Source organism: Stomoxys calcitrans, chromosome 1 (assembly GCF_963082655.1).
Source record: "Stomoxys calcitrans chromosome 1, idStoCalc2.1, whole genome shotgun sequence".
Taxonomy (NCBI): domain Eukaryota; kingdom Metazoa; phylum Arthropoda; class Insecta; order Diptera; family Muscidae; genus Stomoxys; species Stomoxys calcitrans.
In genome coordinates, this window is record NC_081552.1 from 209,931,936 (window position 1) to 209,953,528 (window position 21,593).

At 39.4% G+C, this 21,593-nt stretch overlaps 1 protein-coding gene and 1 long non-coding RNA gene across 2 annotated transcripts in view; one reads left to right on the forward strand and one right to left on the reverse strand.

Annotated features, from left to right (window-relative positions):
• Nucleotides 1-12,531, reverse strand: part of LOC106092493 (transmembrane channel-like protein) — a 165,198-nt gene extending 152,667 nt beyond the window's left edge. The window contains exon 1 of the mRNA XM_059364169.1: nucleotides 12,410-12,531. Within this exon, the coding sequence (XP_059220152.1) occupies nucleotides 12,410-12,457 (48 nt within the window). The 5' untranslated portion in view covers nucleotides 12,458-12,531. The remainder of the gene's footprint in view (nucleotides 1-12,409) is intronic.
• LOC131995517 (uncharacterized) overlaps nucleotides 1-21,593 on the forward strand; it is a 289,133-nt gene that overhangs the window by 236,493 nt on the left and 31,047 nt on the right. The window lies entirely within an intron of this gene.

A 21,593-nucleotide genomic window follows, 5' to 3' on the forward strand; every position in this document is an offset into this window, starting at 1 on the left:
CTGATTTCAAAAGGTGGACAGACGGACAGACATGGCTAAATCCTCTTCGAATTTTACGAGGATCAAGGATAAATAATACAAAAGATATGTTGGACCGATAAAATGAATTTTCTCCCTCTTTGCATTGCTTACTGGAATGCAAGGATAACCCCCGAAACCAAAGAATCAGTAGCAAAATGCCTTTCATATTATATAGAGTTTTGGTTTTATTTTTGAAAAGTTAAACTTCAATAAAATTTTTCTCCAAAGGCCACCAATCTCCGTGCCTTAGACATTTAATCACATATCCATGATTTTACCAGCGTTCATCAATGAAGTGCGTTTCGTCATCTTGTACACTAAAATCATCGACAAATAATTTAATATGCCTTTGGTGGGTACACTTTAGAGTAATTTGTGGCAAAGAACAGACAGCTCACCATGTGCACACATCATAAAGTGTAAACAGTGAAACACGTATTCTCAAAGGATAATGAATTTAAACAGCGTGTGTTGGCCATAGTTTGCCGACTCACACACTCTGGGTGTTGGTGTGTAAAATTTTTTGTGCAGACCTCTGCGCATTAGGAGTGGATAGGAAAGAAGGTAAATAATGTGCATTTTGGTCAGTCAGTCAACTTTTTATAGGGGTTTCCAACAAGAGGTGTTGTTTTGTTATTCAAAGACAACTTCCAGTTTTGAGATAAATGGTCGGATGTTTATTTCATAATAAAGTTGAAGGTTTGGTGTAAATAATAAAAAAGATTGCCCAAAAAGCCACATTTACAGGACCATATCCTTTTCATGAAATTTTCCCTAACCACATCGCAAAGTGTTTGCTCTTTGTCCTCGATAGCCTCACGAATTCTATCTTTTGGCTCTTGAATCGACGATGGGATGTTGGAGTACATCTTATTTTTCATGTGGCTCCAAAGAAAGAAGTCGCAAGGTGTTAAATTACAAAATCTCGGTGGCGAATAGTGATCACCTCTTCCAGAAATAACACAGCCTGGACAGTTTTCCCGTAAAGGAGCAATGGTTTCGTTGATTGTGTGGCATATAGCGCTCTGTTGTTGATAGTAAACGTTGTCCAGATCAATTCCATCCAATTCCGACCATTAAAAAATCATTAATCAATTTTCGATAGCGCAATCCATTACCCGTAAATGTTGATGCAACCTCATTTTCCAAAAAGTAAGGTCCAAAGACCCCGCCGGGCCATAAAACGCAACGAACACTCATAAGGGTACGCGACAATTATGCTTGTTGTTGTCCTAATCAGCCCACATGATTTTTACTTGTCAGTCATTCCGTTTGTAACACAATATTAATCTGCGGCCCCATAAAGTATATATTCTTGATCGTCTGCACATTCTCAGTGGATCAAGCCATGTCTGTCCATCCGTCGGAATTATGATAGGGGTCAAACACATAAAAATAGCCGCTTGAAATTTTGCACAGTTAGTTCTTATTGGTATAGGGCGTTGGGGATGGCAAATGGGCAATATGGGATCAGATATAGATATAGCCCCGATATAAAACGATTCCCAGATTTAAATTCTTTAGCCCCTAGCGTCCTTGATTGTCATCCGAGTTGGCTGAAATTTAGTCCAAACACTTCTGCTTTGACTTCCTATATCCGTGCTGAGTATAATTCGAATCGTTCTATAAACTGATATAGCCCCATATAATCCGATTCCCAATTTTAACTCATTGAGCCCCTAGAGGCCTTAATTTTCATCTGATTTGGCCGAAATTTGGCACAAGAACTTCTGTTTGGACTTCCAACATCCGTGTTGAGTATGATCCGAATTGGTTTATAAACTGACATAGCCCCCATATAAAGCGATCCTCATATTTGACTTTTTGAGCCTCTAGCATCTTCAATCTTAATCCGATTTGGATGAAATTTAGCCCCAGACATCCTTGATTGTTATTCGAGTTGACTGAAATTTGGTCTAAAGACTTCTGCATTGACTTCCCACATTCGTGCAAAGTATTATTAGAATCGGTCTATAAACTGATATAGCCCCCATATAAACTGATCCTCAGTTTTAACTTTTTTAGCCCCTGGAGAAATCATCTGATTTGGCCGAACTTTGACTCTAGAACTGATATTTGGGTTCCAATATCCGTGTTGATCATGATCCAAATCTGTCAATAAACTGATATAACCCTCATATATATCGATCCTCGGATTTTATTTGTTGAGCCCCTAGACTCAATCCCATTCGGCTGAAATGTGTACAAAATCTTTTGTTATGATTTCCAGTATCGGTGCCAAGTATGATCCTACACCTTTAAATGCTTGCGACTTCCTTCCGACATGGTCCAAATTTGAAAATAGTTTATACTAGCTGAACAGGGCCTGCTTTGCTGGGCCTTCTTTCACTCTCTAATTTTATCTGAGCCCTATACTGACACGGTCAGGAAATAAGTCCTGTTGGGGGTGCTGGTACGGCCTTCCAGATATTTCGCCTAAAATGTCAATATCATATTGAAGCTCTACTCCCAAAAGCCCCTCATTTGAGTCCCATATCCGGAAATATGTCCGGTATGGTGGTATTTGTGGGAGTGAGATGCATCTCCATATATCAAATTCGTGCTCTAATCGCAAATACCTTCCATTTGAGCCTAATATTGTCATTATTAGTTTATATTTCCATTTGGCGGGCTTTGGAGGTGGGGCGGCCCCCTAGATATCCCACCCTAAATATGGATACCAAATTTTTGTTCTTGAGTTATTATAAACAAACTAAATTTCACTTAAATCGCCCCACCTATCTGGCGTCTTTGCCCCGAAAGTGGATATCAGATTCATACTTAACTCCCAAAAACTTCATTTGAGCTACATTTAATGTGTGGTTTAGGTGGAGTTTATGAGGTGAGGCGTCCCTGAAACAATTGGCCATAAAACAGATATCAGATATGAGCCCCATAGTCCACAAATATGTCCAGTTGGAGGTGTATGCAGTGTTGGGCGGCCACCCTCGCACTTAGCCCTGAAAAATATCAGCATCGTGCTGATATTTGTGCTCCAATTACCATTGGTTTAGGGCGATGTTTATGGGGTGAGACGACTCCCAAACACTTGGTTTCAAAATTGCCATAGTAGCAAACACGGCCGGTTTGAAGAGAGTTGAGGGGGCAAACCCTGAAATAATATCACCACCGTGCTAGAGCACGATTTTGTCAAGCATTTTGAGCCCCATAATGTCATTTTAAAGGTGGCGATCAAGATTTTCAGGTCTGAGGGTCTCGTTCAGATTCACATTCTAAATCATATTTCAAAGCTACCACTTGGGACACCACATTTGTGAAGATCCGCAGGTCCCAAATACCAAATACCTTTGATTGCTGTCTTATTCTATCCTGATCGGTGATTATTTGTAATTCCTTTTTTTGGGGTAGAATAGGGGAAGGGGGATTGCCCTCTTACACATCCTTTGAGTCGTCCTATGTACATTAAAGTTTGGTGTTGTTTTGATAGGGAGGAGAGGGTTGCTCCCCCCGACACTAAGACCCAAAAGAAAATTTATTTGAGTCTTTAACTGTCCCGATCTACATGTCCCGCTGAACGGCAGAGCGGCTGGATGTGATCCATATACTTGAATCCTAGTATCAATATTAGATTCGAACTCTACTTAGATCAACCTCAGACACCAAGGAATACATGTTTATAAAAGCTTTTTACTCTAAATTTAAATACATTTGATATCCACTTTTTTCCAATCGGTAAATATGTCCCGCAGGGGGTTTTGGGGTGTGGGGAGGCCCCGCAGGCACCAAGGAATAAATTTTAATTTCGAATTTGTACCCTGTTTTAAATACCTCTCATTTGAGTAAGCGGTAAGTGTCCTGTTGGGTGGTGTTTTTGGAGGTTGGGGACCTCTCGGCACTAAGGCGAAATTTTTATGCCATGTTCGCACTCGACTCTTAAATACCTTTCATTTGCTATCCATATTGTCCCAATCGCTAAACTTGTCCGTTAGGGTAGGTTTTGGGATGGGGCGTCCCCCCAGGTTATTTGAACCTAAAATTTTACACAAATATCGTGTTTTTGGGGTACCATAAGATGGCATACAAAATTTCGCTTTAATCGGTGCACCCATCTCCGAAATCTGGCGTTTTTGAAAATAGGCATAAAGGGGAAGGTTCCGCAGCCCTTCGAAAATCAAAAAACATTGTAACCTATTTTCACCGGGGGCTCAAACTCTACCATCTGTGAAAATTTCATGAATATCGGTTCAGCCGTTTTTGAGACTATACGGAACAGACAAACTAACTAACAAACAAAGCGCAACAATTTCATTTATATACCCTCCACCATAGGATGGGGGTATACTAATTTCGTCATTCTGTTTGTAACTCCTCGAAATATTCGTCTCAGACCCCAAAAAATATATATTTTCTTGATTGTCATGAAATTTTATGTCGATCTAGCCATGTCCGTCCATCTGTCTGTCGAAACCACGCAAACATTCGAAGGAATAAAGGTAGCCCCTTAAAATTTTTGCACAAATACTTCTTATAGGTGTAGGTCGGTTGGGATTGCAAATGGGCTATATCGGTCCACGTTTTGTTATAGCCGCGATATAAACCGATCTTGGGTCTTGACTTCTTAAGCCAATAGAAGACGCAATTTTAGTCCGATTTGACTGAAATTGTGCACGTGGTGTTTTGATATCACTTCCAACAACTATGCTAAGTATGACTCAAATCGGTCCATAACCTGATGTAGCTGCCATATAAACCGATTTGGGGTCTTGACTTCTTGAGCCACTAGAGGGCGCAATTCTTATCCGACTTTGCTGACATTTTGCACGAGATGTTTTGTTATGATTTTCATCAACTGTGCCATGAATGGGTGAAATCGGTGCATAACCTGATATAGCTGTTATATAAACCGATTTGGGGTCTTGACTTCTTAAGCCTCTAGAAGGCGCAAATCTTATCCGATTTGGCTGAAATTTAGCATGACGTGTTTCGTTATGATTTTCAACTACTGTGCTATTTATGGTTCGAATCGGTTCATAACCTGATATAGCTGTCATATAAACCGATCAGGGGTCTTGACTTCTTGAGCCTCTAGAAGGCGCAAATCTTATCCGATTTGGCTGAAATTTAGCATGACGTGTTTCGTTATGATTTTCAACTACTGTGCTATTTATGGTTCGAATCGGTTCATAACCTGATATAGCTGTCATATAAACCGATCTGGGATCTTGACTTCTTCAGCCTCTATATTATCTGATTTGGGTGAAATTTGTACAACATGACCTTCAATATACGTGTCAAATATGGTCTGAATCGGTCTATGGCCTAATACAGCTCCCCTATAAAACGATCTCCCTATTTTCCTTTTAAGCCCCTGATTTGGCTGAAATTTTACACAATGACCTCTACTATGGTCTCCAACATTCATTTCGTTATGGTCCGAATCCGACCATAACTTGTTACAGCTCCAATAGCATAGCAATTATTTTCTTTTATCCCTTCTTTTACTTTGTTTACCTTAAAAGAGACACCGGGAAAAGAACTTGACAAATGCGATCCATGGTGGAGGGTATATAAGAATCGGCCCGGCAGAACTTGGCACGCGTTTACTTGTTATATAATAGACAGAAGATAGATAGGCACTTAAATACCGATTCCTCCATATAAATTCTTGAGAACATAGAAGCCGCAATCAATTCTATTTTGGCTGTTACAAAACAATTCCCATACAAACTGAGTTCATAAGTGTACATGGGTTCCCGTGGTGGTGGGTACCCAATTGTTTTGTATGATCAAGAAGAAGAACACATTTCACATGCAATCGAATACAGGGAAATTAAAAAAGCCTTTTTAATCTGATGGTTAACGCTGTTTGATTGTACGAGTTTGACATATTTTGGGCAAAAATGATAAAACAAGTTGGGTCAAATATTTGACGTATCAAAACGTACCTTCTGGAGGCCACCATAGCGCAGAGGTTAGCATGTCCGCCTATGGCCCTGAACGCCTGGGTTCGAATCCTGGCGAAATAATTTTCAGCGGTGGTTTTTCCCTCCTAATGCTGGCAACATTTGTGAGGTACTATGCCATGTAAAACTTGTCTCCAAAGAGATGTCGCACTGCGGCACGCTGTTCGGACTCGGCTGTAAAAAGGAGGCCCCTCATCATTGATCTTAAAACTTGAATCAGACTGCACTCATTGGCATGTGAGAAGTTTGCCTCAGCTCCTTACTGGAATGCTCATGGGCCAAATTTGCATTTGAGACGTAGCTTTAGTCTCAAATCATTGATGAATAATTAATTTTCAATTAATTTTTTGTTTTGTGTTTTTTCATTATCTTTTCAGGTATTAATAGCTGAGTAAGTGTACAGATTTTTCATTTTATATTAATTTTTCCCCATTTTCCTTTTATATTTTACAAACTGTTTTAAAGTAATTTCATTGCATAAGCCCCAATGTACAAAAAATCCTATTATACATAGATTTACCATATTTAAATTACACCTAATCTCCATTTGCTGGAAGGTTGACTTGTGATGTTAGGTGTTGAATGATAAATACTTGAACATTATTTCAAATGTCCAGTGTCATGGTGATTACGATAAATGGTGTGATGGGTTTTTGTAAAGACCACGAATTTTTCACTACCTACACCTGATGCGGTTACCAGGGTTTTTATGCGCAATAAATGCTTCTTTATTTGGGCGCCAAAAAAAATACATTTAACATCAGAAACATTAATTTCTAAATTGTTCGAGTACTTCATCTGTTGTTTTTATAAAATGGTGTTATGTATATAGAGTGGGTGTTGTTGATTTTTTTTCCGAAGTGCTTCATAAAGACCATTCTGTTTATTTTTATTAGAGCCATTTCAATAATTCTAGCCAGTCATTGCTAAAGGTTTGCCAAATTTGATTAACGATGATGAATCGCCAGTTGGCCATGGCCTACTGGTAACGAAATATGTAATACAAGTTAATTTGGAAAAGACCAGAGAATGCACAGTGAAGCACTTTGGAAAACAAATAACACTAGTATTACTAAAGATCTTAATAAAAAGATAAGATCTTTAGATACCCACCACCTCGGGTATATATTAATATCACCTTTCGTCGTAATCTGGTGAAAAATGCATAATTTATACCCCGATAGCAGCTTTATCGAAATATTTTCCGATTTGGACCAAATTATGCACGGACAAGTCATTGTTCAATTTTGTAGAACAAAATATTGGTTTTTTTTGTAGCTATATCCAAATATAGACCGATCTGAACCACATACGACACGGATGTCGAAAAACCTAACACAATTTACTGTGGCAAATTTCAGCGAAACCGAATTATAAATGCCCCTTTTAGGGGGCCAAGACTTTAAATCGGTCTAAATGGCAGCTACATCCAAATCTGAACCGATCTCAACCAAATTAAAGGGGGATGTCGAGAAGCCTAACACAACTCACTGTCCAAAATTTCGGCAACATCGGACAATAAAAGCGCCTTTTATGACCCCAAAACCTTAAATCGAAAGATCGGTCTATATAGCAGCTATATCCAAATCTAAACCAATCTTGGACAAATTGCAGAACGCTATCGAAGGGCCTAACTCAACTCACTGTCCCAAATTTCGGCGAAATCGCACAATAAATGCGCCTTTTATGGGCATAAGACCTTATATCGAGAGTTTGGTCTATATGGCAGCTATATCCAAATCCGAACCGATCTGAGCCAAAGTGAAGAAGGATGTCGAAAGGCCAAACACAACTCAATGTTCCAAATTTTGCTAAAATTGGACAATAAATGCGCCTTTTATGGGCCCAAGATCTTAAATCGGCCGATCGGTCTATATGGCAGTTATATCCAAATCTGTACCGATCTGAGCCAAATTGAAGAAGGATGTCTAAGGGCCTAACACAGCTCAATATTCCAAATTTTGGCAAAATTGGACAATAAATGCGCTTTTATTTCGGCTTCCAAGATTCCTGCTAAGAATCGTTTCATAACTCTATATACCTCCCATACGGTTCGTTCGCCTGATGTTTGGTGCAGTTTGCATGCCGGCGGCGTCATTGAGCCATACTTCTACGTAGACGATGCCACGTTACCGTGAATGGACAACGCTGCCGCACCATGTTCGCTTATTAATTTTTGGCTTAAATTGAAAAATATGAAACTTGTGCCAGGTGGTATCATCAGGACGGTGGCACAAGCCACACAGCACACGTTACAATCGATTTATTGCAAAAAAATTATTCGGCCTGCCAAATTTTTATTTGTTGTTCGATTTTCAAAAATCATTTTTCGTTTTTACCTTAGAATTTCTCAAGAAGATTTGGCAACCCAACAAATTTTTGAAATATAGAGGTAACCAAATTTAGGGGCATGCCAAAGGGCGCCCGGACAACCTGCCAAAAGGCTCCCGGACAACACACCACTGGTGAACGTTTCAAGTTCCTGTTAAGGACCCCATCATCAACGCCATCGTGCTGGTGCAGATCGAAATTTTAACCATCTAGACCTTCAAAATCGATCTAGTAATGACCGTCCGCCCGTCCCTTTGTCGGTCTGTCTTTTGAAATTACGTTAGCGGTCGAATGCGTAAGCCAGCTACTTGAAATTTTGCACTTCCGCAGGGTTAGGTTAGGTTGGATAAGTGTGACAGCCATTTACAGGCTCAGAAAGTGATTCTGAGTCGAGCCCTTAACTTATCAATGGGGTTATCTCTCTTCCTTCTGGGTGTTACAAACTAATGCACTTTGTTACAATACCATGTACTACAGTAATGGCGTAGGGTATACAAGTTGGCAATATGAAATAAGGCCCCAATGCCATAAAGCCCAAACCGAAAAATTAAATAAAGACCCAAAAATGGGGCAATATTTCATAATGAAATAGGAATCAAAAAGTAAAAATGAAATAAGTCCACAACTAAATAAGAAAAACACCCCAAACCAAAATGAAATAAGGCCCCCAAATTTGGGGCACTACTTCATGTGAAATATATCCCTAATTTGAAAATGAAACAAAGCCCCAATAAGTGGGAAATGAATATTTTGCTCCCTGTGAACTCCTGAATATATATTAAAACAAGTAAACAAGTTCGGCCGAGCCGAATCTTAATCCATAGATCGCATTTGTCGAGTTCTTTTCCCGATTTTTTGGAAAACAAAGGACAAAAGAAAAGCTTTGTCAAGTTATGGTCCGGTCTGAACTGAATGTTGCAGACCATAGTAGAAATCATTGTGTAAAATTAGAGCCAATTCAAGTAAGAATTGTGCCCTTTAGGGTCTCAAAAAGTTATACAGAGAGATAGGTTTATATGGGAGTTATATCGGGCTATGAACCGATTCGGTCATGGGAGAAGCCGTTGTACTAAATTTCAGCCAAATCGGATAATAATCACGCCCTCTGGATGCTAAAGAAGAAAAGATCCCAAATCGGTTTAAATGGCAGCTATATCAGGAAATGGACCAATTTGAAACATATTTGGCACAGTTATTGGAAGTCATAATAGAACACCTCGTGCCAAATTTCAGCCACATTGGATAAGAATTGTGACCTATAGTGGCTCAAGAAGTCAAGACCCGAGATCGATTTATATGGCAGCTATATCAGGTTATAGACCGATTTCAACCATTGTACCCTCAAGTGGCTCAAGAAGTCAAGACTCGTGATCGGTATATGTGACAGCTATGTCAGTTTATGGACCGATTCCAATCATACTCAGCACAGTTGCTGGAAGTCACAACAAAACTCATCACGGGAAATTTCAACCAAATCGGATAAGAATTGTGCCCTCTAGTGGCTCAAGAAGTCAAGACCCGAGATCGGTTTATATGGCAGCTATACCAAAACATGGACCAAAACAGCTATACCAAAACATGGACTGATACAAAATTATTTTTTTGGTGTCTGAGGGCCCTCCCCACGCCCCAAAACCCCCCAGCATGGCAAATTTACCGATTCGGACAATATGGATATCAAATGAAAGCTATTTAGAGGTAGAGTGCAATGCTGATATAAAAATGTGTTCCTTGGTGTCTTAGCCGCCTCCCTACACCCCCAACACCCTCAACAGGACATATTCACCGATTGAGACAAAATGAAAAGACGAAAAATATTTGGAATTTGTTATAAGAATTTGGTCCAAGGTGGCTTACGGGGCCTCCTTAACCCCAAAAACTCCCAAAACGTCACAAAATGGGTATCGAATGAAAGGTCTATGGGAGTTGACTACGAATCTGGTATGCACAATAACTACAGAGTCTGGGACCGGCCCATCTACTAAATACCCTTCAATAGGACGTGTAATTCGATCGGGATAATATCTCAATTAAAAGAAAGGTCTATGACAGTGTATTTCGAATCTAATGTTGGTATAAGGATTCAAGTATCTGAGGCACTGGTAGGTCGTGCCTCAGATACTTGGACAGTAGATCGCGGCAATAAATGCAACGCCAAACGTTCATGTAGGATGAACGGGAATATATTGTACCCAAATGAAAGGACGTGTCAGAGGGCTATCCCCCTCCCCCAATCCTACTCAAAAAAAAAAAAAAACAAGGAATTAAAAACAATATATGAGTAAAATGAAATCATATATGAAGTCCGATCAGAATAGAATAGGACAGACATAAAAGGTCTTTGATAATAGAGTAATGTTTTTACGCTCAAATTGGGATGGACACAGGAGCACCTGCGGATCTTTAAGAATGAGGTATCCCAAGTGAGGTATCAAAATGCTTGACATTATGGGGCTCAAACAAAATCGTGCTCTAGCACGCTGCTGATATTACTTCAGGGTCCGCCTCCAAACTTTCTTCGCACCGGTTATGATTGCCTACTATGGCGATAAATACTAGGTATTTGATGGTAGAAAACGAATTTGATATCCAAGTGTGGGGGTCGTGCCAATCTATAAACTCCCCCTAAACCAATGGCAATTGGAGTTCAAATTAAAGAAATTTGAGAGTAGAGCACGATGCTGATATTTTTTCAGAGCTAAGTAGAGGCTAATGCTGGCAACATTTGTTGAAATACTATGGCATGTAAAACTTTTCTCCAAAGAGGTGTCGCACTGCGGCATGCCGTTCAGACTCGGCTATCATTGATCTTAAAACTTGAATCCGACTGTACTCATTTATATGTGAGAAGTTTGCCGCTTTTCCTTAGTGAAATGTTCATGGGCAACATTTGTTGTTTGTTTGTCAGTACGTGGGTGGCCGCCCCACCCTGCATACCCCTCAAACTGAACATAATTGTGGATTATGGCAAAAAGGGCGCAAATCTGTATAAACTCCCCCTAAACCACACGTATATACCGACTATAGCAATATGTAGCTCCAATGTGATCTTCGGGAATGGAGTATGAATCTGATATCCACTTTTGGGGCAAAGAGTTTGGCTACTCCAATCACCACCAAATCCAAGGGAATGAAGTGGATTTAATATCCAATCTTTAATGGGCGGACCCTCCCCTTACCCTATTTCCAAAAACGTCAGATCTCGGAGATGGGTGGGATATCTAGGAAGCCGTCCATCTCCAAAACCACCAGCCAAATGGACTCAAAGGAAAATCCGCCTCACTGTCAAAAACACAGCCATACCGGACATATTTACCGACTATAGCAATATACGGCTTCAAAGAAAGGTATTTGGGAGAGGAGCACCAATATAATATCCACACTGGCGGGAAATATTTGAAAGGCAGCACCCACAAACAGGACTTATTTCCTGACGTGACCATGTAGAGCTCAGATAAAATTGCAAATTTTGCCCATGAACATTCCACTAAGGAACAGGGGCAAACTTCTCACATATCAATGAGTGCAGTCCGATTCAAGTTTAAGTTCAATGATAAGGGGCCTCCTTTTTATAGCCGAGTCCGAACGGCGTGCCGCACTGCGACACCTCTTTGGAGAGAAGTTTTACATGGCATTGTACCTCACAAATGTTGCCAGCATTAGGAGGGGAAAACCACCGCTGAAAATTTTTCTGATGGTCTCGCCAGGATTCGAACCCAGGCGTTCAGCGTCATAGGCGGACATGCTAACCTCTGCGTTACGGTGGCCTCAGATAAAATAAGATAGTGAAAGAAGGCGCAGCGGAGCGGGCCCTGTCCAGCTACTTTTATATAATTTTTTAGCAGAATTCATGGTGGCGGGTTCCCAAGATTCGGCCCAGCCACCTTTCGCCTTTACAAACGTGTGGGCCTTATTTCATTTGCTGTTTGGGGCTTTATTTCATACCGCCATAAAAATTATCATAACCCTAAGAGGCAACAAATTTAAAATTTTATGCGATTTTCCTCTCAACATATTTTGAATTGAAGAATTTAAAAATTGTGGAAAATTTTAAAAACATGTAAGCATTTTAGGATATGCCCCAATAGTTCTGAGAGAATGCGAAAAAAAGTTCAAAAAAATTCATGACTTACCATATCGGAGCTTTTCAGCAGCCACTGTGTTATTTTGAAATACTCCATGTCAGTTAAACAAGCAGCAAATTACATTCACACAATTGCTCATACAAAATGAAAGATGAAAGGATTAGGTTTGCAGTCCCTTTCGGGTTTATTGTTATTGCCCTGCTATTAAAGAGTATGGAAAATATTTAAACTCCGTCAATACAGACACAACTTCCTTTCTAAGGCAACGATTTACATAAACATTTATTTTTTCCTCTTTTTTGTGGGCTTCAACTGAACTAATCCTCGAGTTATGTAGTCGCTATTTAAACTGCCAATTTACCGCACTTTTTCCATTGACAGTATCGTTCTTTTTTTGATGCTTTCAAGTTGCTCATCGGTTTTTAATTAAACATTTTTTATGCCTGACAAGGCATTACAATGTTGCTGCTGGTATTTCCTGATGGTAAATTTTGGTTTGCGCTGTCCTTTTAGCTTTTAGCATTCAATTTCATTACTGCCACCGTTAAGCGTTGCAAATGTTTTTCCATTAAATAAAAGAGCAAAAGCGATAGCAATGAAGCGTAGAACTATTCCCTTCAAATGGAAATTCTTAATTAATTTCATTTCCACGCCAAAGGAAACATTTTACATGCGGTTGCAATTCATGCAACACTGCAACTCGTACACACAGTTGCTAGTGGCATGTTGTAGACAAACATCGATTCGTTGCATTTTTGTTTTTGGTATTTTTCCAAAGGACCTACTCGAAGGAAGCAATCATCACTTATTCAGTTGCCCTGAGAAACATGTATGTATATACAAACCGACATATTTATATACGACAGCTCAAAGTGCTAAAGTTTGTTGGTATGTATGTTTAGTTTAAGAATTTTTCCATATTCCAAATACTTATGAAAGTTGTGGGGAAAAAATTAGCACTAAAATAATAAAATAAACAAGTAAGAGCGTGCTTAGTTCGGCCGGGCCGAATCTTATATACCCTTCACCATGGATCGCATTTTTCAAGTTCTTTGCCCGATATCTCCTTTAAGGCAAACAGAAAATAATGGTTAAGAATTGTAATGCTATTGGAGCTATATCAAGTTATAGTCCCCTTCGCCAAATTTCGGCCAAATTGGATAAGAATTGTGCCCTGTAAGGGCTCAAGAAGCAATATCGGGAGATCGGTTTATATGGGAGTTGTTTCAGGCTATAGATCAATTCAGACCATGTTTGACACGAATAGTGAAGATCATGGGAGAAGCTGTTGTACAAATTTCAGCCAAATGGGATAAGAATTGCGCCCTCTAGAGGCATAAGAAGTCTAGTTCCCGGATCGGTTAATATGGCAGCTATATCAGGTTATGTACCGATTTGAACCATACTTAACAAAGTTGTTGGATATCATAATAAAACATTTCATGCGAAATTTCAGCCAAATCGGAAAAGAATTGCGCCCTCTAGAAGCTCAAGAAATCAAAACCCAAGATCGGTTTATATGGCAGCTATATCAAAACATGGACCGATTTGGCCCATTTACAATCTCAATCCATCTACATTGATAAGAAGTATTTGTGTAAAGTTTCAAGTGCCTAACTATACTCCTTCGAAAGTTAGCGTGCTTTCGACAGACATACGAAGGGACAGACAGACGGACGGATAGACGTACGGACGTATGGACGGGCGGATAGATGGACGCACATGGCTAGATCGATTTAATTTGTCATAACGATTAAGAATATATATACTTTATGGGGTCTTAGATGAATATTTCGAGGTGTTACAAACAGAATGACGAAATTTGTATGCCCTCATCCTATGTAAAAGCGAACGAAATTGCGCTAAATTAGGCCGGGTTTAGAATGCTTATTTAAACATCATCGGACCCTCCCCCATACCCCAATTTTCAAAAACGCCAGATCTCGGAGATCACCGATTTAAGCGAAATTTTGTATGCCACCTTATGGTATGCCAAAAACACGAAGTTGGTATAAAATTTTTGGGTCCAATAACCTGGGGGAAGCCCCATCCGACCCGGGCGGACATGTTAACCTATTGGGACAATATGGGTATCAAATGAAAGGTACTTAAGAATATACAAATTTCAACCAAAGTGTTCGGGGGGTCCCCCACCCCAAAAAACCCCCCAACAGGACTTTTTCAACGCTTGGGGCAATATGGGTATCAAATGAAAGTAGAGTACAAATCTGACATAAAAAGTTATGCCTTGGTATCTGGATATCCACTTTCGGGGCAAATAGTTTGAGAGAATGAAGTAGATCTAACATTCAAACTTTAATGGGCGGACCCTCTCCTTCCCCTACTCCAAAAACGCCAGATCGCGGACATGGGTGGGGTGATTTAAGCGAAACTTGGTTAAAAAAACAGAAATTTGGCATTCTTTTTTAGGGTGGAATATCTAGGGGGGCCTCCCCACCTCCAAAGCCAGCCAAATAATATATTAACCAATGTGAACTCAAATAAAAGGTATTTGAGACCAAAGCACGAATCTGATATGTGGGGACATATTCACCGACCATAGCAATATAAGGCCCAAATGAAAGGTATTTGTGAGTAGAGCACCAATATAATATCCGCATTGGCGCGAAATATCTGAAAGGCCGTACCAGCACATCCAAGCAGGACTTATCTCTTTACAGTATAGGGCTCAGATAAAATAAGAGAGTGAAAGAACGTGCAGCGGGCCCTGTCCTCCTAGTAACTTATAAATATATGTATGAGCTATATCAAGTTATTGAAGTTATATACCGTACTTGTCATGGCTGTTAGAAGTCATAGAAATATAGCAATAGCTCCGAAATTCAGGCAAATTGACTAATAAGTGCGCTCTCCAGAGGCTCAAAAATTCAAATTGGAAGATCGATTTACATGGCATTTAGTGCCAATGAACGACTCTCCAAATGGAACGACCGGTACTTGTTCTATCTCTTTTACTCGACATTTGGTTTGATATTAAAATCGATAGCATTTACTTGATTCTTCAATTACTTTCATTCATTGGTCTTCATTGGAAAAACTTGTTTGTAACACCTCGAAATATTGATCTAGCACCCCATAAAGTATATATTTTCTTGATCGTCACGACGTTCTGAGTCGAACTAGCCATGCCCGTCCGTCCGTCTGTCAAAATCAAGATAGCGGTCGAACGAGTAAAGCAACCCGCTTGAATTTTTGCACAGATACTAAATATTGGCGGTTAGCATGTCTACCTATGACGCTGAACGAGACCATCAGAAAAAATTTTCAGCGGTGGTTTTCCCCTCCTAATGCAGGCAACTTTTGTGAGGTACTATGCCATGTAAAACTTCTCTCCAAAGAGGTGTCGCACTGAGGTACGCGTTCGGACTCGGCTATGAAAGGAGGCCCCTTATCATTGAGCTTAAAACTTGAATCGGACTGCACTCATTGATATGTGAGAAGTTTTCGCCTGTTCCTTAATGGAATGTTCATGGGTAAAAATTTGCAAATTTACTTAATATTGATGTAGGACGTTGGGGATTGCAAATGGTTCAGATTTGGACATAGCTGCCATATAAACCGATCTCCCGATTTGACTTCTTGAGCCCTTGGAAACCGCAATTTTTGTCCGATATGGCTGAAATTTAGCGCATAGTGTTCCGTTATGACTTCCAATAAGTGTTATGACTTCCAACCACTGTGCCAAGTACAGTCCAAATCGGTCAAGAACCTGATATAGCTCCCATGTAAACCGATCTCCCGATTTTACTTCTTTTGGCACTGGAAGCCTCAATTTTGGCTGAAACTTTGCACATAGTGTTCCGTTAGGACTTCCAATAACTGTGTTAAGTACGGTCCAAATCGGTCAAGAACATGATATAGCCCGCATATAAACCGATCTCCCAATTTGACTTCTGGATCCCCTGGAAGCCTCAAAAACTTCTAAAAACTGTGTCCAGTACGGTCCGAATCGGTCTATAAACTGATATAGCTCTCATATAAACCGATCTCCCGGTTTGACTTCTTGAGCACCCGGAAGCCGCAATTTTTGACCAATTTTACACTAGTGATCTGTTATGACTCTCAACAACATTTAAACGCGTACTATGTATAAATCACAACACAATTTTTTTATCAAAAAAAAAAAAAATGAGAAAAAAATTATATTGGGTTGCCCAAAAAGTAATTGCGGATTTTTCATATAGTCGGCGTTGACAAATTTTTTCACAACTTGTGACTCTGTAATTGCATTCTTTCTTCTGTTAGTTATCAGCTGATTAAAGTTCATTCTAAGTTTTATTAAAAATGCATTTACTTTCTTTTAAAAAACCCGCAATTACTTTTTGGGCAACCCAATAGTTCTCGAATTGCAAAGCACTAAGACGATCTAACCATATTCGTCGGTCTGTCTTTCCATCTATCTATTGAAATTACACTACAGTCTTTAAAAATAGAAATAGAGAAATTGAGCTGAAACTTTGCAAAATTTTTTTTTTATCCATAGGTAGGCTAAGTTCGAAGATGGGCTATTTCGGACTATATCTTGATGTAGCCCCCATATAGACTGATCTGCCGCTGCTCATTTGTGTTAGGCCACTCGACATCCTTCTTCAATTAAGCCCATATCGGTCCAGATTTGGATATAGTTGCCATATTGGCCGATCTCTCGATTTAATGTCTTGGGCCCATAAAAGGCGCATTCGATTTCGCCGAAATTTGGGACAGTGAGTTGTGTTAGGCCTTTCGACATCTTTTTTTTCGATTTGGTACAAATTGGTTCAGACTTGGATATGGCTGCTTTATATACCGATCTGTCGATTAATAAAATGTCGCATTTATTGTCCGATTTCGCCGAAATTTGGGACGGTGTGTTGTGTTAGGCCCTTCGACATCTTTTTTCGATTTGGTAAAATTTGGTCCAGATTTGGATATAGCTGTTATGTATACCGATCTGTCGATTGAAGGTTTGGTCCCATAAATGTCGCATTTATTGTGCGATTTCGTGACAATGAGCTTTGTTAGGGCCTTCGGCATCCTTCTTCAATTTGGCTTAGTTCGGTCCAGATTTAGATATAGCTTCCATATAAGCGATATCTCGATTTAAAGTCTTGGGCCCATAAAAGGCACATTTATTATCCGATTTCGCCGAAATTTCGGATGATGAGTTGTGTTAGGCCCTTCGACATCCTTTTTTCAATTTGGTCCAGATTTGGATATAGCTACTATATATACCGATCTGTCGATTAAAGGTTTGTGCCACAAGTGTCGCATTAATTGTCCGATTTCGCCGAAATATGGGACGGCGAGTTGTGTTGGGGCCTTCTACATCTATCCTCAATTTGGGGCAGATCGGTCCAGATTTAAATATAGCTAGGATATAGCATATAGACCGATTTCTCGATTTAAAGTCTTGGCCCCATAAAAGGCGTATTTATTAACCGATTTCGCTGAAATTAGCCACAGTTATTTATGTTGGGCCCATAAAAGGCGGTTTTTGACATCTGTGTCCTGTATTCAGATGGGTCTATATTTGGATATAGCTGCCAAAAAGGCCAATATTGAACAGTGACTTGTATTTATTAGAGCACTCAATGTCCATGCCGAATTTGGTCCGAATTGGTCCATATTTGGATATAGCTGCTATGGGTGCATAAATTATGCACTTTTCACCGGATTATAAAGAAAGATGGTTTACATATATACCCGAGGTGGTGGGTATCTAAAGTTCGGCTGTAAAATGTAGTAGGTTTCTATCGCGCTAGATTTAGTCTTTAATATATTGGGTTGCCCAAAAAGTAATTGCGGATTTTTCATATAGTCGGCGCTGACAAATTTGTTCACAGCTTGTGACTCTGTAATTGCATTCTTTCTTCTGTCAGTTATTTGCTGTTACTTTTAGCTTGCTTTAGAAAAAAAGTGTAAAAAAAGTATATTTGATTAAAGTTCATTCTAAGTTTTATTAAAAATGCATTTACTTTCTTTTAAAAAATCCGCAATTACTTTTTGGGCAACCTAGATCCTATCACATGCAACATGAACTTTAACAGTTTCCAGAAATCTCGCACATTTTATTCGTCAGCTTTACTTCAATCTAAATTTCATAAGGATACCCCTTTCCTAACTCGAGCTGGAATTTTCCTAAGACAGCTCTACTCTTGGGCATTTTTCGAAGTTAATGGGCCAATATTTCGTCTTTGGACACTTTGTCTGTGAAGTTTTTGTTGTAAGTGAAAGAAAAATGTAATATTCCAAGCTCTTGGAAGTGTTTCTCCGTTCGGATTTGGCATCAAATATGATTTAAAGGTCACCTTTGTAACTAACGCTAAAGAAACTAAAACTAAAGAGTAGGTATCATTGCTATTATTTGCGCCACACATGTTTCTCCACGGAAATTGCAATTTATTTGTAAAACAGAATTCATATCCTACATGTGTTGGAAGCTTACATAAACGATGAATGGAAGTCTTATAGAACAAAATTTAGCGTCAAAACACGATTATATCATGTTGTGAAGTGCTTCGTTGTTTACAACGCTCAATAACAACGCTCAGAATGCAAAATATAGGAATGCTATAATAAGAGAAAAAACTGTCAATGCAAATTAAGGTCCTTTTTTAATATTTAAGAGGAAAAATTTGAAGATTCATTTATTAACATCTAAAACTTTAAAATGAATCTAAAAGATGTACACAAATGAGAGCTAACTTTGGCTAGACCAAATCTCATATACCCTACATTATGCATAGCATTTAACAACTTCTTCGAATGTGTTTTCCAAATAAAGTTATCTGCCATATAGAGCTATGTTATACAGTGTATTTAACGGGCCTAATTGTGATACTTGATTCTGCTAAAAATAAAAGTTGGCAAAAAATAAATTTAGTTGAATGCCATAATTTTACTCTACGCAATAAATTTCTGTCAAACGAGGTAAAAATTAAAGCTTCTACACTGAAAAAAAAAGTTGGCACAAAATTAAGATTCGAAAACGTAACTGAAACTTACATGAAAATTTTCATCCCAATCGGTTAACAAACGCGGCTTGCAGGGGCTCAAGAAGTCATGTCATCCAGATTTTAGAGATGTGGTCGACAGCAACTACTGCTGAGTCATCTCCTGATTTCCCAACCTCACCGTTTCTATAGACCTTCGCAATCCCATGGCAGCCGGTAGTACATACCGGATTGACCCAATGGAGTTATTCAACGGCAAGGGCTGCCGCCTCAACAACAACAACAACATAGACCCTCAGCTTACACTTGCTGAATCCGTAGGAAATAACTCCATCAGACTTCTGGAGGTCTGCGACGCCATCAGCCTCACCCAATCTTCCAGTTGGTAGTTAAATGACTGGAATTACAGTCCCTTAGTATCCCATGGATTCAGATCCGAGAGAATGGTAGGTATTCAAGCGTATGCCATTGGTCGAGAAGTAATGTCTTCCTTCTTGACGAAATCCAGAGATGTGCCTGGTCTAATCTCATCAATCTTCTTTAGAGCACAACGATACCTCGCAATTGAGCGTTGATTCCGGAAGGTAATTATTGGGTTGCCCAAAAAGTAATTGCGGATTTTTCATATAGTCGGCGTTGACAAATTTTTTCACAGCTTGTGACTCTGTAATTGCATTCTTTATTCTGTCAGTTATCAGCTGTTACTTTTAGCTTGCTTTAGAAAAAAAGTGTAAGAAAAGTATATTTGATTAAAGTTCATTCCTAAGTTTTGTTAAAAATGCATTTACTTTCTTTTAAAAAATCCGCAATTACTTTTTGGGCAACCCAATAGTATGTATCGGCCCCGATACCAACCTGCATCATCGAAGACATGAGGATGTCCACGTAATTCCGCAAGGATATTGGGGTATAGATGACAATCCATTGTCTATCCCACTCTAATTGCAATGACGTTAGGGTATGGATGACAATCCATTGTCTATCCCACTCTATAGTTCTTCGTATGCAGCCCTGTTGTTTCGCTAGTCGACAATTACCATCACCAAGCTGTCTTTAGCGACATTAGCAAAGGACCTTGGACCCACATTACTATTGTTCGCCTTAGTTCCTTTGGAGCAGTCTTTGGCTGACTGCGGTGCCGTTTCCGAATCTTTTCGTGTAGTCTTTGGTGTAGGTGTCTCTCCTTATCATAATTCTCACCAATGAGTCCTTACAAAACGTAATTTTTTTTTCCGATTTGGGTGAAATATTGCATGTGGTGTTTTGTTATGACGTCCAACAACTGTGGATGGTTCAAATCAGTCTATAACCTCATATAGCTCCCATGTAAATCGGTCTCTCGATCATCCTTATTCGGTTTCTAGTTAGACAAAAGTTTGGAATGTAGAATAAAATTACGCCCTACAACTAATTTATTTTGAATAAATTTTTAGCAGAATCCATGGTGGAGGATTCCCATTAAAAATTAGAACATTAAACATTAAAAATTTTTTCAGCGGTGGCTATCCCCTCCTAATGCTTCCCACCTTTTTGAGGTACTGTGCCATGTAAAAACTTCTTCCCAAAGAGGTGTCGCACTGCGGCACGCCGTTCGAACTCGGCTATAAACATGAGGCCCTTATCATTGAACTTGAGCTTGAATCAGACAGCAAATTTATATTTCCAGGCAGATTAAGTTCGGAGATGAGCTATATCGGACAATATATTGCCATGATCCCTATATAGATAGATCTTCCGATTTAAGGTCTAAGGTCCATAGAAGCCTCATTTATTACACGATTTTTCTAAAATTTGGCAGTGAGTTGTCTTCAAATAGGGTCCAGATCAGGTAACATCTTAATAGACCGACCCTTGAACCTCGGTCTATGGTCTAGATCGGACTGGATCTGGATATAGCTGCCATATATACCGATCTTTTGATTTAAGGAGATCCCACAAAAGCCGCATTTATTACCCGATTTCGTTGAGGTTCGGCACTAAGCTATTATGTATACCAATTTCTCGATTTATGGTCTACGGCCCATAGAAGCATCTTTTAAAGTCCAATTTCTCTAAATTGTATATCCTTCCCATATGGTAGTGATGGGAACATATTTGGATATAGCTGCCCTGTTGTGATTTCCCAATTTACGATCTTGAACCTACGTAAGGCCCGTTTATTATCCGATTTCGAAGAATTTTGGGACAGTGAACTCCATAAGACTCTTGTCTCCGTGGTGGATTTGGCCTTGATAGGACCATATAGCGATATAACTGCTACGGGTTCATAAATTTTCACC